Raw genomic sequence first — 26,313 nt, 5'->3', positions numbered from 1 at the left:
CCCGTTCTCCCTGACTGAAGCCACCGAGGCAGCGACGTGGTCCTCTGCTGCCTGTCTTATCTCTGGGCAGCAGCAGGGTGCAGCACTGGAGAGGCTCCTCTGGTTCCAGCACCAGCTGGGCACTCCACAGACCCAGAGCTCCTCTGACAGGGCTGGATGTGGCCGAGATTCCACTTGCTGCAACCCAATTCTTTCGGATTGAGGCGTCACAGAGTCCCAAGTCGTTTCTGAGCAGCTGTATTATAAACCTGTGAGGATTTCAGAAACGTGGTCTCCCCTCCATCTAATTCCCTGGTGACGTCTTAAGGTGCTTCCATTTACAGCATGACTGGTGCCCAAGCAGACCTGTGCACAGGCTCCTAGAGTTCTGGTCCAAGTCAGTTAAAGAGACTGATGGAAAACAGGAGAAAGAGGTCAGCCTGCCTGATGTCAGCACTGTAGGATCCGTTAGTGTGCTTGCTGTGGGCATTGTGTGACATGAGACTGGGGAGAAAAGACCAGAGGAAAGAAGGAAAGGCGTTGCCCTGCAAGCTTTATTTTTGTCTTATCAGAGAACTCTTTAAATTAATCTCCCCTCCTTTCCTCCTCCAGAAAAGAAAACGTAAAATTATGTTAATCAAAAGTACAAGAATCTCCTGGTGAAAGGCTATATAAAATCTCTTCCCATTTACCACAGGAGAGGGGAGGTGAAACTATTCCTTTAGGTAACCAAGACCTATTGCAACATGAGGTTTACAGCAGCCTCTGTGAACAGAAGACTTGTTCCAGCTCACAGAGGAAACGGCCCCCCCTGTTCAGAGTGACCGCTGCAAAGAGTGAATGAAAAATGTTTGCAGAGGAATTACATCCTCTTAGGTTTCATAACTCAAGCCTTCTTACATAAATGTGGGGATGTTTGCTTCAGCAAGCAGAACAAGGGGGCATATCAGGGCTTCCTGGAGCCTCTGTGTGCATGGGAAGTACCCAGCTTCACGGTAGCATCCTCTGCGGTCACGGCTTGCTCCTCACCCCTGTCCTCTCACCCCTTTCCTTGTAGCTGGTGTTTTTATCAAGGGGGCCCCCATCTCAATGGTGTCTGCAGAGGAAACTGTGGTTTTAATCTGATGTGTTTTTATAAATCAGTTGGTGGACAAGGTCCAGAAGGATCAGGATTTAGTGGCGCTGGCCCGCTGGGAGCATCTGAACTTAGCAAAGGGCTTTGTGATGCTGCTTTGCTGCTGCTGCCATGATTTGTATTGACATGCTTTCTTCTTCAGCAGGTATTTGTGGTGAGAAGATGGAGCCTTCCCCGTTTAATCGAAGACAATGGAATTCACAGTCTCTGAGAATCACAGCGAAGGAGCTTTCTCTAGTCAACAAGAATAAGTCATCAGCTCTCATGGAGAGGTTCTCCAAGTAAGTGCTGCTGAACACAGGCAGTGTGTGTGTGTGGGTTGGCAGCTGGTACCCTGCACAGTGGCTGCTTCCCTGACAGTTGCTTTTACTTCTCAAATAATATTGCTCTGTGGGTTCAAGTTTCTGGTTTGATATGTCCTGGGCAAAAGTTTTTGTACTTGCTGATGCAGTATTGTTTCAGCAGGCAGATGATAGCACCTCCTCTCTGCTGTCAGAAAATCAAGTGGAACATTTTCTGTCCAACTACAAATTGCAGTTTGTTGTTGGGGGCAGAGTATTGGAATGTAGGTGACTGTTGCCATTGGGATTTTCCTTTGATGGGAACAGCCTCCCACTGCTTAAGCAGGAATGACATAGGTTTCTCTGTTAACATGGCATTTCCTGCCTGGTACTATCAAAAGTAGCAGTAATGCTTTACCAGTTGGAGACTGGTTAGGAAATGGTAACTCTGTCAAGTGTTCTAAGCCTCTATTAGGAGTTCTGGCAGAGGATGTCACAGTAGTTGGGCTCTTCACAAGGATGTCTCTTAAAACTTGTGTAGAAATGACTATCAGAGATGGAGGATGGGTTACCAGCTGAGTGCTGGTAGCCTCTGTGTGTTTTCTGGAAAAGCTTTTATTTCCTTAAAGAAATACATAGTTCACAGCTTGGATTGTCAGTGGGATTTGGGCAACAAAGTCTTCCAGGTTATTGTGATAATAACACAGCAAGGTTTTGGAGTATTTAAATCTCACAGTGTGGGAGAAACTTTATGGAGTCTGTAGGGGAAGGGTAATTGCTATGTGGACTTTACACAGACTTGGCTCTTTAAGTTACTCTTTAAGTACCTGGTCCTAGGGAGAAGCTGCTCACTTTGACCGCTCTTGTTAAGGTAATTTATCACTCATTGCAGCTTGATTACAGAACCTGGTTATCTTGCTAAATGTTGGTAATCCTTTGAAAAGGGCTTACTGGAAGTAATCCAAACTGCTGTTCCTTCATCAAGTAGGGTCTCTCTACATAAGCAGTGTCAGTGCCTTGGAAAAACATGGTCCTACTTACTGGTTTTGCCAATGCCCACAGAGTGAGGAGTGTCATTTTTCTAAATCCCTGTTACATAACTAATTGTAGGAGGGGGAATTCATCCCATACAGTGTTTAAATTATCAGTTTTGTCAGGTCAGAGACATGCAAATTTGCAACAGCAGAGACTCAGTGTGCTGTGTTGGGGTAACTTACAGAGTGACTGCCCTCTGGGTCTCTTCAACCCTTGTTTGTTTTGCAGTGTGGTACTTGGCTTTTCATTGCCATGCCTCTCTTTGCTGCTTCTTCCAGTATTGATCTCTCTTCCTCTATAAGCTCACTGTCTCAGCATGTCATGCTCAAATTTGGGAACCTTTATAACAGAGACACAGGTTAATATGTTTGCAGTGATTGAAGAGGGACAGCTACACTCCATCAGCAGCTTTCAGTCAGTACAATAAATGCAGCTGGTAAAGCAGAAGTAAGGGTACAATTTGTCTACTCTAGTGTAACAAAGTGGAGAAACCTACATTGGAGCACACCATTCACACCAAATCAACTGTTGTAGGGAAAAGGGTGAGTAGTAGTGTAGCATGTAAAGGTTTTCTTACTTTCAAGGAGCTGAGCCTGTGATCTATGTTAGTTATTGGTCTGAGACCAGCAATTAAAGTCTGAAGCTGACTATTATAATATGAATGTCTCATTTGCTGCCTGTAACATACTCAGGGTTGTATCAAAACTAGAATTCTACATGCAAGAAGACAGAAACATCATTTGCCTGAGCAGAGGTTGGGTGATGTTTCTTCCCTATGAAAAGCAGAGCTCTGCTCACTAATGCCAAAGCTCCCTGTGCCTGGCTAATTGTGCATTTCAGAAAGCAAAGTGCAATCACCTTCCACAGACCCAGTAATCAGCGTGGTCTGTGTGTTCCTAGCTGGGGAGGTACTTCCACCCAGCAGAGTGGTGTGCAGATTGCTGGGAGTTTTCTGTAGCTTCTTAAATGACTTTGATTCATGATCCAAGTGTGGCTTATCTTCAGAGGGCTGTGATTACTGCTCCGGCTGCTGGGGATGGTTCAGCTGCTCATGAAGCAACTGCTGAATTGGTGCAGTTTACAAGCCAGCATAGTAGAATAAACTGGCACTTATGTAGATTTTCTGTGTATGCCAAGCTGTAATTTGTTACAGTTCAGCAGCTGCTGCATAAATAGCTGAGTTATTCCTGCAAGGGGGCACAGCAGACAGCTGGGTGGCAGAAACAATACAGCTATTCCAAGGTAAACTGTCTGTATTTGAAGCTCAGAATGCTTAGGTAATGAAAAACATGATTGTGTGGTGTTATTGTAAACAGAACCACTTGGGAGGTTTCTATCACTTTGCATTATTCTACTTTTATTCTACTGTTTTTCTGGTCTCTGCTTTTATTTGACAGGTCTGGGAAATGCACAGAGTCCTTGGTGGGGGGGGAAAAAGAAATCTCAGCTGTCTTCAAGAGTGTTCTGTTTAAAAACTGTGGGTTTTTTTTTTTTCTTCTCTCTTTCCTCTTTCTCAAAGGTATCAGAAAGCAGCTGAAGAAGCCACTGCTGAGAAAAAAAGGAGTGTAAGTACTTGTTTCCTAGGCAATAAGCAACAGCTTGCAATCAGAACGGATCACCTACGTGCAATGTTTCTGTGACAGATGATCTTTGGAATATCAAAGTTGCTGCCATGTCTCCTACAGAAAACTTGGCTTAGACACAGTGTTTGCTTTTCACTCGTTCCTCCTGCCCTCTCCCAGTGTGAGTGAAAAGAAAGAAAACCAAGTGCCTTGCCCAGAGCTATATGTTGAATCACCAATTGGCTCCTGAGCAGAAGGCAAAATGAGTTAACCACAACACATGAATATCCACCTCTGTTCGTAGCTGTAGGCAGTTGTGTGCTACCTCTTCCTTTCTCAACTGAATTTCAAAGTCTGCTTAAAAGAAAGCTGCCAGCCACTCTGATTGGGAGTATATGTTAAGGGGAACTTCTCTGCAGTGGTTTACAGGCTTCAAAATCCCCCTGAGTGAGGGAGAGCCATCCTTTTTGGCTCAGTTACAGATTTGCATTCTCTCCTGGAAACTCCACTGAGGGCAGGGGACCTGACTGAAATACCAGGCACTGGGACTGCAGGTCTTTGTCTAAGCACATCCTCAGTTAATTTAAAAAGACCAGCAATATTTTCAGGCTAGGTAGGTAAGTTGTTAGACTGTGCTGCCTCTAATGCTTGGGGGAGTCGTTCTGTTTGGGATACAGGTGTGATGAAGTAAGTTTTCTGAAAATAATTCTCAGGTTTTTAAATTTTCTTTATGGCTTGTGTGGTCTGGGAAAAAGCAAGTCCCAAGGAAGAATGATCTGTGTTACCAAGTGTGCCAGGACTCCATAGGCACCATGTCCAGGGGTGTTCCTGTGGAAACCTGCTGCACAGTTTTCAGTTGCATTACATTTGCCTTATAACTTTAGTACTTTCTTTTAAAAACAGACAACAAGCAAGAGGATCTTTTTTGGAAGTCGAGGTGGATTCAAGTTAATTTGCAAAGCAGTGTTCAAAATGTGACCAGAAGAGTAATAGGGTGAAAGACTTAAATCCTAATATAGCTGCTAATCCTGCTTAATTCCTGTAAGCCTTGCAGACCTGTTCCACTTGCAATGAGTTTGATACATAGTGGTCTGCGTGAGGGAGTGACAGCAAAAATGCAGTGGTGGCAGGTAGTAGATTTGAATGAATTAAATGTGGGCTGGTCTGTTACTCTGGGGTGGGTGGGAAGGTAAGGATTTGTGAGCACAACTAGCCCAAAACGTGCTCAGATATGAGTGCTGCTCCTGCTCCACCCCTTGTCATCCAGCTCGCAGTGCTTGTGACTTGTCTGCATGTTTCCTGCTGAAGCTTTCCAGCTGTTGAGAGAAAGAGAAGAAAGACTTCCACAAATGAGCTGGTATTTTATAAAAGGGAGACTTTTGTGGCCAGTGCTTAGCTTGAGCCTTACACTGCCTGGGATAAAATACTGCAGGCAGATCTCTTGTCACTCAAAGGCTGCTGTTAACTCGTGGTAGGAACACAAAGCTCCCAACAAGTTTAGTTTCTTGGAGAGGTAAGCTGCAGCCTCTTGGAAGGAGAGCTAATAGTTGTCTTCTGAACCAGCTGAAGGGATTGGTACACCACCCTTCTTCCCTCCAAGGGCTGCTCTGCCTATTGTTCGCTTGTTCTAGGAGTAGGCACCCTGGTTGTGTGGATTTCATTCCCCTTCCTTGGTGGATTCAAGCCTTTTGTGTGGCAATTTAACTCATTAGAGCCTGAGTCCCTTTTCCCTTATAAGGCCATCCTGTTTGCTCACTTCCTGCTTTACTCCTGACTTTTCTCCCACCCCCCCCTCCTCCCTCCTTCCTTCCTTTCCTATCCTGGATGCTTTCTCCATGTGGCACAGTCCTAACTGTTCCCAGCTGTCTGAAAAAGGGCTGAGCTCAGTGCTGAGCCTTTTAACTTCCTCTCGCATAGAAAGGAAGCGCTTTAATGCTTCTCCGGGCACATAACTGGAATTAACTTCTCCTTCTCTGCAGAGCACAGAAAATCTGCCCCCTCATTTTAAAAGGGGGAATCTGAGCGTGCTAAAGAAGAAGTGGGAGACTCCAGTGCTGGGAAAAGAACCTGGGAAGGAAGCGCTCCGGAGCTCCGGTGCTGAGGTTCGGCACAAGGGCGGCAGCCCCGCTTCTCCCTTAGAAACCCAGCCCACAGCCGGGGCTGGTGCTTCATCTCACCCCCAGGCCCTTTCCAGCATCCTTGACCCGTTGCAGTGTCCTGGTGGTGACAGCACGAGGTTCAGAAGCCGCTCCCAAGAGAGTGGGGACATGGAAAACTGTCTGCGGGAGCCCCGGGCGGTGGAGAAACCCGAAGCCGGTGACAGCGCCGACTCCGCGGCGAGGATCGAGAAATACAACGTCCCGCTCAACAAGCTCAAGATGATGTTTGAAAAGGGCGAAGCCACCCAGACCAAGGTAAGGAGCTGCTGCCCTTTGGAATTCCGGAGGGGAAGCTAAAGCCCGGCTGCCTCTGGGGCAGCAGGAAAAGGCTGCGGAGGGAGTGGCTCTGAACCCCGGGCTCCGCGGTCATTGTTTTAGCTGAGACACAACGTGGTTGGGGTTGAGCTCTGGGGATACGAGAGGGGAGCTTTGGCTGCTTGTGGGGGGCTGCAAAAGGAGTTACCCCTGCGAAAGCGGCACGGTTGAAGAGCAGCAGCATGGAATTTGGTATTTCTCCTAAAAGCCAGTTGGGATTGTTGATGTGTTAAGGTTAATTATGTAAACACCGAGTGTGGAAATGAAAGTGCTGATGTGTATATGTGTGTATAGAAGAGGAAAAGTGACTCTTTGAAGTGAGCTCAGCAATCTCGGGTGGTGGAAATACTGCCCGAGCACAGAGGGTTTAGTATCCATATCTCTGTGTGAGCCTCAGACAGATGCAAGCACTCCACAACACTCCCATCTTTTTTCTTTCCTGTTCTCATCTTTGTCCTTCAACAAACGTTTCTTACTGCGGGATGGGGAGGGGGGTGGGTGTGTGTGGAGTAAAAATCCTCACAAGGAAAACCAAGTAGAGATAGCCAGGCAAACTGCTGCCTTCACTAGTTTTGACTTGCAAATGCAGAGGGCTTGCATTTTCCTCCAACTCCTGAAACCCGATCCTGCCGTGTGGACGGCAGACTCTGTGTCCCCAGGGAGAATTGCCTAACTAGAAAATGAGTTGCATATGCTAGTGACTTGCAACATCGTCCTGAGGCCTTGATGCTGGTGGATTTTCCAGTTTTCTCAGAGTTTCCTAGACTTCTGGCTTTGTTCTGCTGCAGGGGGTGGTTTTCCTGCAACGTCGAGTAAAGCAAAGTTTGTACAAAAGCTGAATAGAGATGTAAAAACTAAAGTTTCAGAGGAGCATCTCTGCCTTAAAAGTGAGTTTTAGGTCTGCATGTAGTGATCTCCAGAGTTGGATTTTTGTAGTCTTTTGTCATTAGGTAAGAGCTTGCCCCTGTGGCAAAAGAATTTGCAGTGTTCCCCAGGGCTGGGTGTTGGGTCCAGTCCTGCTTAATATCTTCATTGGTGAGCTTGATGAGGGAACAGTATCCACCCTCAGCAAGTACCTGAGAGCTGGGAGGAGTGGGTGACACACAGGACACTCCTCTGCCATCCAGAGAGACCTGGCCAGGCTGGAGAGCTGGGCAGGGAGAGACCAGATGAGGTTCAACAAAAGCAAGTGGAGAGTCTGGCCCCTGGGAAGGAAGAACTGCTGGAATCAGGACAGGCTGGGGGGAGCTGCTGGAGAGGAGCTCTGAGGAGAAGGACTTGGGGGTGCTGGGGGGTGACAGGGTGGCCACGAGCCAGCAGTGTGCCCTGGGGGCTGAGAGAGCCAAGGGGATCCTGGGGGCATCAGGAGGAGTGTGGGCAGCAGGTGACAGGAGGGGATCCTCCCCCTCTGCTCTGCCCTGCTCAGGCCCCGCTGGAGTGTTGTGTCCAGGTCTGGGCTCCCTGGGATCAAAGGGACAGGGATCTCCTGGAGAGAGGCCAGAGGAGGGACAGGGAGATGCTGAAGGGCCTGGAGCATCTCCCCTGGGAGGAAAGGCCGAGGGACCTGGGGCTGTTCAGCCTGGGGAGGAGAAGCCTGAGAGGGGATCTGGTCACTGGGGATCAAGAGCTGAAGGGTGGGACACAGGGGGACATGGGCAGCCTCTGCTCAGTGTCTGTGGGGACAGGACAAGGGGTGATGGACTCAGGTTGGAGCACAGGGAGTTCCACACCAACCTGGGGAAGAATTTCTTCCCAGTGAGGGTGAGGGAGCCCTGGGACAGGCTGCCCAGGGGGTGTGGAGTCTCCTTCTCTGGGGATATTCCAGCCCCCTCTGGTCACCAACCTGTCCTGGGGAGCTTCTTTGGCAGGGGGGTTGGACCTCTTGAGGTCTCTTGAGGTCCCTTCCAACCCCTGTGATTCTGTGTGACAGGGTGGGGTGATCTGATAGCACTTCTCTGAACTCTTCCTGTAGGAATCATCAGGGATTCCACAGGAAAGTACCATTTTGCAGATGGGCTTCAAGGAACTTTATCTTAGCCCAGGGGAATAAACTTGTTTTATTGCTGACTGAATCTGGAACTGGTGTTTCTGCCAAGTTTAGTAATTCAAATATCCTTGAAAACCAACTGAATACAGTAAATGCCAGGCACTGGGTATGAAACTCTTCAGGTTAGGGTCAAACTCTGATCCCATTCCAAGTGCATCTGGTTACTTTTTCATTTTAGAAGGGAGAAGGCAGGAAGTGCTCTAAAGCTGAAGCGTCTGGGGGGGAGGAGGTGCCTTTGTAACTAGAAAGCACTATTGTAAGATTTCTGGTTCTGGGAGTTTTTCTGAGGGCTGGGGGATGATGTCATGCAGGCACGTACAATGAAGACAGGCGCTGTGAGGGGACAGATCTTTTCACTAAGGTGGGAAGCAGCTCCAGGAGTGGTGGGAGTCTGGCAAACTGTGAGGAGTTCCCTTGCCACTTAAACTTCTTCTGATCTCTGTTGATAAACTCCTGTTTTAAGCACAAGGAAGGCTGTAGCTGAGATATGGCAACTTTCCTTCAGTCTTGAGGTATAAGCAGAGCCAGAGGTTGGCTGACACAAAACATCTGTATCACCCAAGTAACAGCATGGCTATAACTTCATGGCAGACTTGGTTGCTGGGCAAATCTGGGGCAAGAATCCAGATTAGAGCCTGGATTTCTTGACTCAATCACCCTCTCTATACAAACCTACTCCATTTTCAGGGTTGTAAGCAAAACCACCTAGTTTATTCATTCAAGTCTTGCTCAGTCTCCTGCAATTTAAATACAAGGCAGACCTTTTATATTGCATCTTCATGGGGGGAAAAGGTGCTCTAACTGTGTTAGAGGCAGTCATGTCAGTGTGGATTGGTTCAGCACAGAGCAAGAAGAGATTATCAGGCCTCTTATGCATTTCAAAGAGTTCTTTCTGTGATAGCAAACGCTTACACAAGGAAGATCAGAGAAAAAGAGCAAGCAGATCTGCAATATTTAGGTGTTCTTCAAGTTGTTTGTGTTTCTCCTTTAAGGCAAAAACTTCCTGCCTTGTGTAGGTAACCTCATGCCCAGGGTCACATTTGACACAGTTAGAATGTAATGAAATAGGTGTAACTTTTATTTGGTCTTTTGCCCAACAACTCTTTTAGCCCCAGGTGAAATGATGTTAACTCTGTGGTGCCTCTCTACTCACCTCTGTTGCCTTAGAACTTCGGGGCTTTCCAGACGTGTGGAATGTTTTATCTCATTTGCAAGTAGCAGAAGCCAGGGCTGTAAAGGGAACAGAGAGTGGCATATGCATAAGGTTAGGAGTCAGGGGATGCCTTCACCCAAGAGGTGTTACCTTCCAGGAGCAGCAATCACCATGATTAATTCCAGTCTTTTGATTGTTAATGGGGAAAGTTCCCTCATCTTCCTTTTGTTAAACTGTTTTTTCCTATCACTCTGCTTCCCCCACCCCAATATAAAACTTGATACAAAAATCTATACAATTGGCTTTATATCTGTTTGATTTAGTACTAAGACTTGTACAGAAATATCTCTGAACTCTTAAGTAAATCTTCAGTATTTTGGATTCTTAAGACCTAAGCTCATTGTGTTACACAGTTTACCTACTGAAGAGTTCTGAGGGTGAAGTTGTGATACTTGTAGATGCCTGAGATGGCAAAGAGGACAGGAGGAGAGGAGCTGACAAGACTGGAGGCAATTTAGTGGACAGAATACTCATTAATCTTGATTTCTAACTGCTATTTTCTCCTGGAAAGTGCTGATGGTTTCCTTCAGTGAGGTTGGAATCCCAGATGTGGGATCTAAATGACCTGAATTAAGACCTTTGTTCCCTTTATGCACCCTCTTAATGCCATTTAAACCTCCCATGCAACTATACTGCAAGCTTGTTTTGTCATTTAGAGCTTTGTCACTTCTGCTGTGTGCAAGAAAATGCACGTGGTGCCCTCCTATTAGTCTACTCCCTCCAAAAAAAGCCCCAAACAAATCACAGAGTAAACACCCAACAAATGACAACCAAAACACACCAAACCCAGGGCAGTGTTTAAATAGTCAGGGGGTTCAAGTGGGCTAATAAACCTGTTTTCTGCATCCTAAAAGGATCTTGTATTCTGCCTGTAATCTCTGTATGCCACTCAAAAGCTGAGATCCTTTGAATGACAAGTTTGTATGTTGTAAGAACTTGAGGCTTGTGGGCTCAAGGTGTTGGTGAATAAGAATCATAGAAGGAGAGTTTGTGCAGAGTGAGGAATCTGCAAGTCCTCACAAGTGCACAGACACTCCCAAACTGAACCTATCCGCACACTCAGTGGAAGGAAAAGGCTCGTCATAGCGAAGCTCTTTTCCAGTAAGAAAAGTTACCAAAGTCTTAAAACCACAGAAATAGAAAATATTTCCCATGCTAATGGAAAAAGTGGTCTCCCAGCTGTGTTTTCCTTCCCTGGTAAAGTTGCTGGTTTGTGTGCCAGAGCAGCCTGATTTTTTTCCTGGTGATTCTCTGTTAAAAGTTAAACTGTGGAATTTCCTTCAGTTTGGTGAGTAGCAAATAAGAAACTCGTTGGGGGTTGGGGGGAATGTGTGGTTGGAGCATCTTGCCAGACCTGCCTTCTTTCCCTAGGTTAGTCTCCATCCTCATTTCCAGCTGGCTCTGTGATTTAACCCTTCTGAGGGAGGGAACAGAGATCTGTCACCTTTTAGTGTTTTATAGGTTGACTGTCAAGCTGGGAAAACATCCTCTCTTGGCCAAGTGAGATAAAACTCTGCACTTCATGAGGATTTAACACAGCTGTGGAAATGTCTTCTCACGATTTGTTTTATTGAGCATTAGATTTTTGGGGAGTTGGTATCAAGAAATGAGAATCAAATCTGAATGAGCCAGCCAGAGCATCTGTGTGACAGTGCTGCAGCCACCCTGTCCAGCCCTGGTAGTGATTACCCTGGATATCTGAGAATATTTATCTCCAGCACTCTCCTGCTTAAGCTTCAGCCTTATCAGACCTAATTAGGGAATTATTTGCTATACAAATCAAAACAAGTAACTTAAGTTATTACAACAGTATTTATTCTGCTCTCCATTGCTGAAAATCAAGGTGAATTTTTGGTAGCTTGCTCATTTCTGGTTTTAAATCTTCATAAAATGACCCTGAGCTCTGGCTTCAAAAGAAATGGTATGAAGTGCAAAGATCTAGGCTGGAGATTTGTGTTTGCATGGTAAATGCTTAAAAATCTGATCTCTGTGGCTCTCCTGACTTTTCAAAGATAACTAAGCAAAGGGCATCTACTGACCTCTTCAAGAAAGTGCTTTCCAGGTGACAGAGGGTCAGGTATTCTGTGATCAAACTTTATATTGGTTAAATAAGATGTCACCTGCTAGCCTTGTTTATTCCAGTAAAGCAGATTTGCTAGTGACACCTGTGCATCTTAAAGGATTATACGCAACAATCCTTGGTTGTCCAGGCAGCTGATAGGTGGGTTTTGTCTCTAACAGGTCCTTAGAGACCAGAGGAAGACAGCAGTGGGCAGGAGGATTTCTGAAAACAGCCTCTCTTCAGAGGACTTTGATGCTGGCCAAGGAGAGAGGAGCCACAGTACATCAGGTCAGTAAACCTCGTGGTTTGAGTTTTGGTTGGTTGGTTTGAGTTTATAAAATAAAACTACTTTGTACAATGCAAAGGAAATAACTTTTGCCTTCCAGGAGTGGAAGGAAACACACCCATTTTCCATCTGTACAGCCCATGTGAGCGTTGTGCTTCAGGAATTAAGTCTTGCTCTGAATTTTAAAGCACAGGAGAAGGAGGCACAGGAGATAAAGAGCAAGTGGAGGAACAGAACCCTTTCTTTCCTGTGTCTTAAGCCTAGGACAATCCTAGAACTGCTTGTCATGGTCAGGCTAATTTAGAAAGTAGCAAACAGACAAGGCAAGATGCCTGCTTCTGTCTTGCTTTAATTCTCAGCCTTGTTACCTTGTCCAGACACAGGAAACTACAGCAAGTCTTATGACTCAAGGAGAATTACATTTTTTTTCACGTGTTTGGAGACTCTTTTCTATAAGTTCTTGTGTGTTTTCAGCCTGTGGCTAATATTAGATCTCAACTACTGTGTGATTCCTGTTGTGTCCTTTAATTGAGCCATACTGCAGAGAATGGCAAAGAACTCCTTATGTTTGTTTATTGTCTCCATGAGACACCTTAATGATTCACACAACATTTTAGTCATTTGAAGCCACTAGCTAGTGGAAGGCCATTTTTTTAAATCATTCTTTATTAAAAATTTAAGCTATTACTGAAGACCTGGCCATTATACAAGGAAATTAGACAGCAGAGCAGACACAGGAGCTGACTTTTAAGCCTATTTGGCTAATGTCTGACAGCAAAAATGGAAGTTGGATGGCAGGTAATGGGGCATAGTCCTGAGTCAGAAGGTCTGCTTCCAAAGGTTTCTTTCCTCTTGAGATAAAACCATATGCTTCAAAGGATCCTGCAAGCCCATGCTGAATTATTACTTCATACTGTGCTCGTGCTGGAGATCCTTCTTGGTAACATGTCAATGGGATAAATTATTTTCATGGAGAAGGTGGAAGTGGCAGGTGAGACTTCCTTCCTCACTTCCCATGCTTTTCCCAAAAGACTCAGAACTGTTTCATTACAGGAGTGATGTATGTTTCCATTTAGCCACCATAGCAGCTGCTTTCATTTGACAATAACAGCAAAACAATCTCCAGTGTTAAAAACTCTTCCTCTGGTTACTTCTGAGAGCGCTGGCTGGACCCTGCATCTGGTGAATATGCTGCTTCTGAAACCAGCTGGATTCATTATGAGCCTTGGAACAGAAAACTTTGAAGAATTTCTGTGGTCTTGGGAGTGGTGAAGAGAAGGGGATTTGTAAATCTTCCTGTAGACGTGTCTACTGGTGTCCCTGGAAGTTACCCTTTATTTATGTGCTTCTTTTTCTGGGGTGTTTTGTAGATACCAGTCCAGTGCTCAGCCCAGATAAAGCAGAGACCAAGAAAAGCCTGGAGATGCCTCGCTTAACAGAGACTTCAATAAAGGATAGGCTGGCAAAGTATCAGGCAGCAGTGTCCAAGCAGGGCAGTTCCACGGGGCTCGTTACCACAGTAAGTTTGGTCTTTGGCTCGTGTAGATGTGACCTCTTTTCCCAACCTGAGACTGGAAAGAAGATCTTATAAAAACCAGGCTTTAAGAAGATGGTGTTATCTTCTTTTGCAAAGGATTTTGTGTCTGTAGGAGTAATTTCTACTGCAGGAAGACTTAAGTGTTTGCATCTTCCTGGAATAATCTTGAAAGTTTTCCAAGGAGTTAATTGCTGGCATCCTGACTGACATCCTTCTGAAACATAGCTGACTCTCTCTCTGCATGCCTGTAGTTCTCTGTGTGTTGGTGTGTTGGGTGTTATTTTGTTTGGGTTTTTATTTAAACAAAGTCAAATCTGTATTGTATGAGAGCCATAAGCTAGGGGAAACTGAGGCACGGTAAGATGGAATGACTTTCAGTGTCAATGTACAATGCACAGAACCTGGATCTCTTGGCTTACAGCTCTGGGGATCTCCACTCAGTTTTCCTCCCTTTTTGTTTTTTACCTCCCTTCAAATCTTCTCACCCATTCTCTGAATCCAATTAGACTCTTGCAGTGAATAGACCCATGCAGATTTTGCAGATACTTGGTCAGGAAATGAACAGTTAATGAAACATGAGAAAGCATTGCAGCTGAAGAGATTGCAAGACTCTAAGCTTTGATTAAAATATGCTTAAGTACATTTGCTGGGACCATCTAATTCTTTCGCTTAATGATGGGAACTTTGATTGCTTAAGTATTTCTTTTATTAGCCAGAATATTATATTTTAAGAAGATAGACTGTTTTAAGTTATGAAAAAAGCCAAAAGTGATGATTCTGAGCTTTGGAAGAGCACGTGCTTTGTATTGTTGTAGAGAGGCAAGAGGCCCTACCCATCTGAAATGGCTTTTGAATTTCATGTGCAGTGTGAGTCTGATTCTTCCAGCCCTCAGGAGGGAAGTGGAGTAAACTTCACTGCATGAATGGAAAGTAATTGCAGCCAGTGCAACAAATCTGATTAACTGCTAATTGCTGATTTCTACATCCTGCTTCTCCCCTGGATTGGGTTTGCTAGATTGCCTCTCAGTCTGTGGCACTGAGTGGTAGCTGAGCCACTGAGCTATGTCCTAACAGCAAGAGATGTACCATAGGTGTCTCTTGAGACTCTTGTTTGCAAATTCCCAACATGATTTGAGTGTCAGTCCAGCCTGAAGCTCCTAGGATGCCCCAGTTGGCAGAATCTCCTTTGATTTTGGCCTGGCACATGGGTTAGGGCAGTACAGAAAATGAGCAAACAACGGTTTCTGAGGCCAACATCTTCAGTGCTTCTGCAGCCCTGACTCCTGGATCTGCTCCTTCCCTGCTGACAAAGCAAGTAGGGCTCCTTTGATATGGCAGGGTGGTGGTTGTACTTCCCTTCTCTTAAAATGTGTCACATCTGTGCTGCAGAGGAAACCCATAATCTCTCTTGGGAGCAACTGTTCTGAGGGACTGGGGGAGTAATTAGAACTGGATTAAAACCCACAGACACTTTCCAGTTGGTTATAGTAAGGGTGAGAAGCAAGGGATGCAGGAAAGGAGAGGGTGGGCAGCATATTTGGAGATCTATACATTGAAATTCAAACATTCAACCTATTGGCTGAGGTTGGGTTTGTGCAGGCTTGTGACAAAAAGCTCCTGGTGCTGGCTTTTGGCTGCTTCTCTTTCATGTTACAGAGAAAATGCCTTGTGAAAGGCACGAGTCTCTCTCCAATTATCCTGTATCCTGTGGCAGTGAGAGAAACACGAGGTTTCACTGGATTTATTTGTTTTTAATTTTAAGTCTGAAAGATGCTTTTGTGAGAGCCTTTCACAAGTCAGTTTGTCAAGATGCAAAATGTCAGTGAATAACAGAATTAGGTTTTTGACTAGTGTTGAAGCAAGGGGAGGATTTGCTTTTATGTCAGGTTTGTATTTTTCAGTAACACAGTGCATTAGCACTTGCAATTTCAAATGAAAAGTGAACATTTCTGGAAAGGGAAGATGTGGATTGATGGGGGAAATAAGAAAAGTTGTCTTTAAACAGGAATCTGGAAGTATAGAGATGGGATTGTTTATAAAAATGCTGACATTGCTTCCATAAGAGTACAGTAAAATTCTACAGCCCCATCTTTTTTCTTCACTAGCATGTATCACTTTCCAAGTTTGTAGAGATTTTTTTTAATGCCCTTTCCTTTAATCATCACTGTATGTAGTAGGAAAACAGTTGAAACAGACAACTTAAGAAAAATAGAAAGCCATTACTTCTGTAGGGAAAAGAACCTGTCAACTTTCAAGTGCTTTATTCTGTAGAATGAGATTCAAGCCAGTGAGAGTGAACTCAAGAATTACAAATCTGAGCAGAAGGAGAATATGCCACCAAGTCTTGAGGACTCCATTTCCTGTCAGGATGGGGAGAAGGTAAGATGCTCATGTTGGTGAGGATCAAGGACTTCACTTGAAGTGGAACTAGTTGAAGCACAGTTGATAGGCTTGTTCCACCTGCCATCCAGCAGTTGACTAGGAGCAGCTGATACAGATTATTTACATGCTGCACAATTCCTGTTTTCCTTTAACTATTGGAATTATAAACTAGCAAATCTCTGTAGAAGACTTTTAAGCTGTTACAGAGAATATCTAGAGACCAGTTTCAAGTTTCCTTGGGCAGCTGTCTTCTCAGTAATGACATGCCTGTAGTGTGCCAGGATCCTTCAGCATGATACTTAGGTATTTTCTGATCACTTCAGTAGCTGACTAAGGCTGAAACCTCTGATAGTTTCATGGGGGGTTTTTTTGTTCTGCTGGGTTTTTTTGTTTTCCTCTGCCAGTAATTTTTTGATGAAGCCACCTAAACTTTTTGTCATGTTCCTTAACAGTAAAAAGATGATTCACAGCCAAGGATTTGTTTTGTTTGAATGGGTTTGTTTTAATAAACCAAAAAAGAAACCACACCAGTGGGGAAAAAAAACCCAAACCCTCAAACCAACGTGAAAAGCTTTTGTATGATGCAAGCAAAAGGAATTTGTCACTGTTTTTTCTGAATTTAGTGGCTAAATTTTGGTTAAGGTAACTGCAAATGCCAGTTTGGGATTGTTCTTGGGGGGTATTTTTGTGCTTCAGCTGTAAATTGTGACTCAGTTATAAATGCTCAAGCATTTGTCTACTGAACTGGGGACAGCCAAGGGGATAAAAGTAGTGGAATAATAATTGGGGTACTGTGTATCCCAGCCATTTGGAACACGTGGCAGCCTAATGCCAGGAGGGCTTTTAGAGCTTTCCAGCCTGCCTTGGGCAAGGGGCCAAATTGTTGCTTTCAGCTGTTGCTCCCCAACAGCTGAGCAGCTTCATGTTCAACTGGTGGGGGCTGCTTTTTGCTGAAAGGTAAGTTTAATTAAAAGAACACCTGTTAAATCAGAATACATCCCTGTTGGTGAATGGGAGATGTGAATAAGATTTCTTGCGTTGGGCTGTAATTGTGAAGCTGCTTCTTGGGGTGTCCAGGTGCAATTAAGAAGCTGAATAGAACATTGTGTGAGAGCCAGGCTTGTCCTTTTCAAATTGCATGATGAACTTTGGAAATGAGCCTAATTAAAACTCTTGAGTAGCAAATGTCAGCAACAAGAATCCTCTAGCAGAAAGGAAACAAAAGAAACTTGCTAAGCTTATCTGTCGTTTTTCACACTGAATCCATGAAAGGTTTAGTAGCCAGACCTGTGAGACACCCTAATAGCCACAGAACATACAGATGCACTTCCCAGTATACTAGTGGTGGTTTTTTTCAGTACACCAGAGTATGTTAATATATGTAACTGGCTTCCTGATTGCCTCTGTAATTTGGATACTGCAGTTGCTTGCGATGGACTTTTCAATCATTAAAGTGAATTACAGATGATTTGCAGCTAATCTTGTTACAGTACTTTAGTTTGAGTGTAGCTACTTAACAACTTAATAGCAGTAGTGACAAGTTTAATAAAGCAATATACATCAAGAGCTTTATCTGTAACAAGTTTAGTATCTGAAACTGGTTTATATCCAGCTGGGTTTTGGTTTTAATATGATCTGTTCCTGAAGGAGGATGAACAGTTTGGGTCCAGGCATGTTTGTCCCAACCTGGGAACCCCACAGACTTCTAGTTTTATGAAAGTTTTTTTTTTTTTTAAAAAGTAATCTTTTCTTTTTTATCCTCTTTTTTTTTTTCCCCCCAAAAGTGATGTCTTTCTGAATGTTTAAATGTTAAAGGTTTGTCAGATGTTGGAGCCATGAGATTTCCGAGTCTAAGTTAAAAAAAACCCCCACAAACCCAACATCAATAAAATCAACAAGATTTCTGGGGACTAACAGATGAAACTCCACAGCTGCAGATGTTTGGGAAAAGAGAAATGTTACATTTGTGTGTGTGAACACTGACAGCAGATCTAAATACTACAAGATCTGTAAATGTCAGAGGATGTCTACCTTGAGCAAGGACCGACACTCTTGGCAGCCAGCTGGACTCTGTGCCTTTATAAACCAAAAAGTAGCTCCGTGGGTGTCTCAGTGTGGCCAGTGTCTTCCTGTTTATGTGCTTAGTGTCATGCTGTGGTTTGGATTACTCAGGCCATGATTATTCAGACTTTCAGGAGGTCAGAGGTGTTCATTGTCTGATATTCTCTTCCAGGGTTCTGTAGGAGAGAACAGCTTGTCGTTCCACTCTGGTCTTCTAGAGGATGGCAATGGTAAGCACTCCTTCTGCCTCAACAAGAATAAGCACGTGGCTGGCAAAAGCACTAACTCTGGTGTGTGTGGGTTGCTTAAGATCAGCTGTCAAATGATGAATTTCCCCAATAAAAACCTGTCTTGTGCTAGAGATCTGTCCCATGCCTAACTCAGACTTTGTAAGAGTTTCCTTCAGGTTTAGATGTTCATTTGCAGTTGTAATTCTAAGACTTTGGTGACTCTTGTTTGCTCTGATCAGACACATTTAAGTGCAGCTTCCTAGTAGTTGCTCTGGCAACTAGTTAGTTCAGTTTAAGTCCAAACGTGGAGGAAGCTGCACTTAAATGTGTCTGATCAGAGCAAACAAGAGTCACCAAAGTCTTAGAATTACAACTGCAAATGAACATCTAAACCTGAAGGAAACTCTTACAAAGTTGCTCTGGCAACTACTGCATCAATCAGTAGGCTGAAGGACTTATTAATGCAGGACAACTACCAAGTATCTTTGGTGTTGTTCAGAGATAGACAAGTTCCTATTCAGTACAGTAGGTCAGCACATTCTCATGTTGCCTTAGCTTTACACCTAAATCCAAGCCCAGACATGAGCACTTTCAGAAATGAAGTTACATGTTGGATCCCTGTACAGTAGTTTCCTTTACATAGCAACTTAATTCTCCTGGTAAATCAGAGAAGTAGAATGATTGTGTTGAGGTATCTAGATCTAAAGGTTTAACAGCAGATGTTCAAGAGAGAATGTTAGCCCTTACCTGGTAGGATTGCTGTTTGTTCTTAGAGCTTAAGCTTTCAATGGTTTTAAAGTCACTGTAATTACCTTTTCCTCTAGTTGGACAAAACCTGGAAAGTGAGACAGAAGTTCAGAAACCTGTCAGCACAAAGCAGCAAAACTTTGGTTCTAAACCAGCTGGCCAGACAGATGCATCTCTGCCAAAAGCAGTGAAGGTAAAAGACAGCTATTTATTCTCTAAAACCAACTAACTTCTCTGTTTATTGCTGAAAATGTGGTCACAAAGGGTCGGGCAGAACTGTATCGATATCTGATCTGTCTTCATCAGACTGTGTTCCCAAGGGAACTTTAATTCAGGCTGGGAAAGCATCTCAAAACTGACAGTTGTCTTCAAAGACTCAGTTTGAGTTGCTTACTGGGAGTTGTCCTACTGCTGTTATAACACTGTGCCCCTGTGACAGAGGTGGTTTCTCTTCAGTGTGGGAAAAGGGGCTTGAGTAGGGGATCGTATCAAGGCTTGGCTGTTCCTCTTGTAAAGTTAGTGCTCCTAGAGACTGGCACTGAGGTTCTGATTACTGCTTTTCAGAGCCTTCAGCAGGCTGGGACTTGGCTTTCCACCCTCCTCTTCCAGCTGTTCCCAAAGTAGCTGCAGCTGATAGCAGCTCTCTACTAAGGATGCTGTGATGAGACTCCACAAAGATCCAGTTTGGCATTCTGAATAGCAGGTCCATAATGTTCCATTTTCTTTAGTGGGAGCTCTAAAGGATAAAAGCAGATGGAGAACGTCTTGGATAGGAATGTATTTGCTAATCTTATTAGACACACAAACACCAGTGCTGAACATTTTGATCACACTGTACTTGCTTGTCACGTGTGCTGTCTGGAGTTAGGATGCCTAGTCCCTTTGGCTGCCACAGACTTCCTGGCTCACTCCTGAGGAAACAACTGTGCTTTTGTTGTTTTCCCCATCTCTGAGAGGAACAGCACTGACCTCACGAAGACCAGTGAGATGTGGCTTCCTAATGTTCTGGAGTATAAATGCCAGTATGGGAAATTAGAGCTGTCTATAAGGTTTTTGTAACCTCAGTCTGTTCTAGCCTACAAGATACACACAAGCTGTGTGTCTCGGTCCTCTGTGCCACCTCTTTAATACAACTAGAACTGGTTTAGTCCTCTACCTTGTTACTGCTTTAGATGCTGCACTGCTGAGATAGAAACCCAGATGCTGTTTATTCATGTAAGGTTCCTATTTGTCTCTTCCAGCTTCTGTTTCCTGTTCTTGGTTCCTAACCTCTACTCCTGCCTTCTGCTTCCCTCCTAATGTGAGCTCAACTCTCAGCTTTCTCTCAAGCTTTGTTTATACTCACTGGGCCTCACCTTCCTCCTGTAGCTCCTATTAGTAGTATGCCCAGAGTGGAATTTCTTTCTCTTCACGCCCCAAAGCGCCTCTCCATCAGACATAGGTCTCCTTGTCATACAAGTAAGTTCCTCTTAGGTGGGGATGAGTGTTGCAGAAGCACATGCCAGCACCCTGCTACCAATTTGCAAAACTAAGCATTTCAGGGAGAGTTACTTTCTGACGGGCAAGCAAACCATTGCTGCCTTGCTCCCTGTGGCAAGCAGGGATGATTGATTGGATTTTTTTGAGATTTCTGAATTTTGAGTCACTAAGTGAAGTTTATACACTGTTTTGGCAGCACCCAGAAATTGTAGAGGGTGGGTTTTTTTTTTCCAAAAGGAGCTTTGAATTTTTGTTGGTCGAGCTGTCATCATAATTAGAACTTTAATCTACCATAACTTCAAGCAATGCCTTAAAAAATGGAAATACCTATTAAACTGGAACTAAATTGGCAGAAAACTTTATGGTTCTGATAAACTGACTTCAGCTGGCTCTGTCTTCAGCAATCTGTCCCTTACATACTGTAACTTTCCTTGCCTAACCATTGTTTCTAGTCTGTTTCAAATAAACTGTTGTAATTATGTCTTCCTGTGACCTTCCTGGTTTTTTGTTTTCTTTAGGCATCATATTTTTCCTTAATTTTTTTTTAAGTGAGTTTTTAGCAGGTAATTGTTTGTCAAAGAAATGCTACAGTATCAATGTGTCTGTGTAGACCCAAGGGTATGGAGCCTAGAAACTCTGTTGCCCTGCTGCTAAAGTAGCTGCCAGTTTTTCAACTCTGAAGTTAGTTAATTTCTATTTAAAGTGTTTTCCCTATTGGCCAAGTTTAATAGATTCCAAGAAGTGAATGGCATGTAGTGACCTTTTTTCCTGGACAATGTACTTGCTTCCTTGATGCTGTCAGACAACAGAACCTGAGGTTGTTCCCCTCAGTGCAGCAGCGACACTTGACTTTGTGGCGTTCAAGCTGACCCTTGCACTGAGCTCTCAGGAAGTTCTCTTAGCGAGCAGGTAAACAGCTTTAGCTGTTTAAACTCCAAGGTCTGCTCACTGGAAGCCTCAAGTCTGAGGGCTGCATATGTCCTGAAACCTGAGAATGGTTTCTTTGCAGTGGACCTGGCATGGCTTATAAATGAAGTCAGAAGTGTTTCTTGCTGCTTGTATCTGTGCTGAAACTGTTTCTGCATTGAGCAGAACCAGATCATTTCAAACTGTTGAGCAGTCCATTCCACTCCTTTCCCCTCCTTTACCTCTTATTTTGAGGTTATTTTAGCTCTTTCTGTGGTTTTGATTGGTTTTTTTTAAGCCTCATACCAACTGCAATCTGCCTGAATGCTTCTTCATCATTTTCCTCTAAAGAAAAACTGAAGTTGCAGAAATAGGTTTGCCTTTTGGGAACTGGCTGAGTTGAAGTTAGGCTGAAGTTCCAGTGTTTTCATTGTTCCCTCTCAGACATTGCTCAACTTGCAATGCCTCAGCTGTGGAATTCACTGGGGCAAAACCTTGGCTTTCTGTCAAGCCACAGCAATCCCCTAGGCTCGCCATAGTCTCTCCCTCACTCGCTGCCCACCAGAACCCACTCTTACCATAATGAGCGTTGAGCTGCAGAAAGCGAACACTGCAGTTTTTCTGAGGACTCTGGAAGAAGCTGTGCATGAACCCAAGCCAAGTACCCAAGCAGTTAATTCGTTTTCCAGTTAAGGAGCTTTTTCTTCTTCCCATAGAAATTCCAGTTGCCAATGAAGGAGACCTGTGTTGGGTGTCAGAAGACCGTGTACCCGATGGAAAGGCTCCTCGCCAACCAACAAGTGTTTCACATCAGCTGTTTCCGCTGTTCCTACTGCAACAGTAAACTCAGGTAAACGTGCTGCTCCGTTTGGCTGCCATCTAGGAAGTGTAGCTTTCCCCTTCAGCATCTGAGGAAGATGCTGTTCAGGCTGCAGGCAACCGTAATCCAGTGAATTGGAGAGGAGCGTAGCAGTGGTCATACAGCCATGGCTCTGACAGTGGCTTTGGTGTTTGATGCAGCCTATTTTTAGAGCCTTCAGTGTAATTTTATGTGGGGGAAAAATATAATTTCCAACTTTGTTGCAAAATACCAACCAAAACCCAACGAACAAACAGGAAAAAAAGAAGCCTGACAATTGAAAAGAGGGCCAAGCAAAGCTGTGAGCTTGTCTTTCCTATGTGTGCTGGAAGACAGACATCAAATTGCTTCAGTAATGTAACTAAAAGATAAACCAGTCTCAGCAGCCAAGACACTGAATGCTAACATTTGACTTTGTGTTTTCCTGAACAGCCTTGGGACGTACGCGTCTCTGCGTGGGAATATTTACTGCAAGCCTCACTTCAATCAGCTCTTCAAATCTAAAGGCAATTATGATGAAGGCTTTGGACACAAGCAACATAAGGAGTTATGGGCAGGGAAAAGTGATGGTGAAGAATCCCCGGAGAAAACTGCCCAGGGTGTAAATGCAACAGAGAGTCCACAAAGCCCAGGAGTAGAGGATGCCCCGATTGCAAAAGTAGGAGTTCTGGCAGCGAGCATGGAAGCAAAAGCCTCAGCTTTGCCTGAAAGGGAAGAGAGACCAGCAGAAACAAAAAAGCTCAGGATTGCCTGGCCGCCTCCATCGGACCAAAGTACTCAAGGAAGTGCCTTAGATGAGGGCATCAAAGTCTTCAAACCCAAATGGCCCCCAGAAGAGGAGAATTCCAAGCCAGATGCGCTGGATGATGTGGATATGGATCTCAAAAAGTTAAGGAGGTCTTCCTCGCTGAAGGAGCGAAGTCGTCCCTTCACGGTTGCAGCCTCATTTAGAACAGTATCTGTCAAAGGCCATAAAACAGAGAATTCCTGTTCTCCTCCTAAGGCAGAGAGAGACGTGTTGAGAAGAAGCGAGGAGCTGGAGAGAGAGGTGGTGGTAGAGAAAAAGCAAAAAGAAAAGAAGGTTGAGAACAGCAACATCCAGAGTGCTGAAGAGAAAAATGTAGAGGAAGAACAGGCATTGCCTGGTGTGAAAACAGCAGACCAGAGCTTTGTAGAAAATGGCCAGTTGAATGCAGAGACAGATGAGGAAGAACATGCCATGGAAGAGCAGGAGCTTCCAAATGAAGAATCCCTTGAACCAAATTCTCCTAAACATTCCAGCTTTGCCAATGTTGTGACTGCAAAGGAATCGTCTCCTAACCAGAATCGCAAATCCCAAGATGTTGGTTTCTGGGAGGGTGAAGATATGGAGGATCTCTCTGTGGAAGAACAGATCAAAAGGAATCGTTACTATGAAGATGATGATGATGAAGAATAAATTGGCCTTTTTACTGGAAAACTTGCTGTAAGGTGCTGGGCCTTTTTAAATCGGTGTTTCTAGCTTTAACAATCAGCTGTTCTCCATGAAAGCGATGCTATACTGCACGTCAACATTAAGGGAATCCTATGTACAAACTATCTCAACTAGAAGAATACTCTGGAAGCCTGGAAAGAGTCTATTTAGGTGCATGGAAACAAGTATTTGGCTGTGGGATAGCTTCAACAGGTAATCTCTGTCCACAGAATGAGGACAGGGCAGCTCTGTACTCCTCCTGTCTTGTCCTTCCTGAAATTCAATATTATTTCACTAACGACTCCTGGAATTTCACTGTACCTCCAACAGTTGTGTGAAACAGGCTTCCTGTAACACACCATTACCACTACAGATGCTCCTGCAGTGCTTCGGGACCAATTTCAAGGGGACTTTCTGGCCTGTTTTTAAAAATGGCAACTGAAGGCACTTTAATACATGTAAAGGGCACAGCTGGGATTACTAATAATAAAAACCCATAGGTTTGTGCTGACTATCCAACAGTGAAAGCATCTTAAACTGAGTGCAATCTGATTTTTTTTTTAATCCTCTTTTTTTCTTTCTCTGAACTGCCTGTGATCAACTGGAGACTCTCTACTCTTGATTCTCTGCGCAACTGGAATGAGGTGCCTGTTGCTGGATGTATTTTAGTGCTTAACCAGAACCTCTGATGACTGACAGATCTCTTTGAGGATAAGTCAACACTTTTGCAGTAGCCTGTAGGGCATTACTTTGGCATTCCATATGCATTTGACATGGGGTTTTGGGGTTTTGCTTGGGTTTTTTTTTCCCCCTGGAGTTCATTGTCATTCATTTAAAATTACAGGTGATATTTTTAAGGCCTTTTGACAGCTCTGAAATGCAACTTGTATCAAACTGCCATAAATCTCTTCGTGATGGCTGTGAAATTGCTCCACATTGCAAAAATCTCTGGAATAAAACCACCTGGAAAGTGAAGTTTTCTGATTGCGACTGTTGAAGCTCAGTACATTTCAAAACTTGACTTCATTTTTACAAACAATGAAATGCTGAACGGTGGAAGAAGGATGACCTTTTGTATTAGCTTTTATTTGTACTGTATTCTCATGAGAATTAGCTCTTTAACTATACTTGAGGTGTAAAATATTCCGCTTTAACAGCCCTGCTAACGACAAAACCTCCAATAAAGTTTGGTTATTTACATTAAAATTTGTCTGAAGACTGGATTCATACTTGTTTCACAATGAGGGAGCAATTGTAAAAGAACAGGAGGGAGGATGGGTGAAAAGCTGGTGTTCTTACTGGAAGCTGGAGACCTGACAGTGATTTTTTTGGTGCCACTAGGTGACACTGTGAGTCCACTTCTTTCTGGTCGACTGTCAGATGAGCAGACTCCTCTCATGCTGAGAAGGGAACTGAATAGTCTGGGTAAAAGAAATAGGGAGTGTGGGTGTGTTACACTTCCATTTCTGACTTCAGGTAGTCCTCAGGCATGGTAGCTGAGGACAACTGGGTTTTTTGGGGTTTTTTTTTGGCCCCTGCCCCCTTGCTTCAGTGCTCTAGCTGAGGTGGGTTTGATTGGGATAGATGGGGGCTAAGAGGGAGAAGAAATGCACTAAGTGACCTGCAGCACCCTGAGAAAACGCACGTGTGTGATGTGTATAGAGGATGGAAGGAGAGAGAAGGGAAAAAGGGTCACAGACCAGTGGGGGTTGGCAGGAACCTCTGGAGCTCACCTAGTCCCAGCCCCTTGCTAAAGCTGGATCATCTTGAGCAGGTTGCACAGGGTTGTGGCTGGGTGGGTTCTGAATCTCTCCAGAGAAGGAGACTCCCAACCTCTCCAGGCAGCCTGTCCCAATGCTCTGCCATCCTCCAAAGGAACAAGTTTTTTCCTCATGTTGAAAAGGAACTTCCTGGGGTCCAGTTTGTGTCCACTGCTGCGTGTCCTGGCACTGTTAAGAGTCTGGCCCCACACACCAGCTCTCCAGCTGGAACACTATGAGGTGTACAACCTACTGATACTTTAAGGGAGCAGTAGTAAGGCTTGATCTGTACAGGTTGAGGTATTGCAAAGCTAAGAAAGCTGATGCTGCTTTCTGTAATCCTCCTCTCTTCCTAATGAAATCCATCTGGTGTCAGATTTCCTCAAATTAATAAGCAACTGGATATATTTCTGACTGGAAACCGTGCTAAGTATATTTGAAAAGGAAGAGGATTAGTTCTGGACTTAAGACTTATTGAATATGCCCACAACTTGTTTCTTAGGAAACACAATTGGATTTTACAAGGCAGCCCCAGTTATGTGATGGGAAGGCAAGACTGGCTGCCGTTAGCAGACTTTAATGTTCTGCACTGTGAGTTCCAGTTAAACCTGAGGCACCTGTGAGTCTCCAAGGTACAGGGACCCTCACTGCTTACTCAGAATCATAGAATTGTAGGGGTTGGAAGGGACCTCAAGAGATCATTGGGTCCAACCCCCCTGCCAAAGCAGCTCCCTAGGACATATCACTCAGATAGGCGTCCAGATGGGTCTTGAATATCTCCAGTGAAGGAGACTCCACCACCTCCCTGGGCAGCCTGTCCCAGGG

The 26,313-nt window shown here is 44.3% G+C and overlaps 1 protein-coding gene across 1 annotated transcript; it reads left to right on the top strand.

Annotated features, from left to right (window-relative positions):
• Window positions 1-1,276: 1,276 nt before the first annotated feature.
• LIMA1 (LIM domain and actin binding 1) lies at window positions 1,277-24,077 on the top strand (the record flags this gene model as incomplete). The annotated part of the gene is made up of 10 exons (XM_084277138.1): window positions 1,277-1,395; window positions 3,950-3,995; window positions 5,972-6,406; window positions 11,968-12,076; window positions 13,445-13,593; window positions 15,883-15,990; window positions 18,227-18,284; window positions 19,109-19,224; window positions 22,133-22,266; window positions 22,708-24,077. The coding sequence occupies 10 exons, from the start codon at window positions 1,277-1,279 to the stop codon at window positions 23,711-23,713; spliced, it is 2,280 nt and encodes a 759-aa protein (XP_084133264.1). The 3' UTR covers window positions 23,714-24,077.
• Window positions 24,078-26,313: the final 2,236 nt, after the last annotated feature.

This window comes from Gallinula chloropus (genome assembly GCF_964237585.1).
Source record: "Gallinula chloropus genome assembly, chromosome: 31".
Taxonomy (NCBI): Eukaryota; Metazoa; Chordata; class Aves; order Gruiformes; family Rallidae; genus Gallinula; species Gallinula chloropus.
Note: the sequence above shows the minus strand (reverse complement) of the source record. Positions and strands in the feature narration are given on the sequence as shown.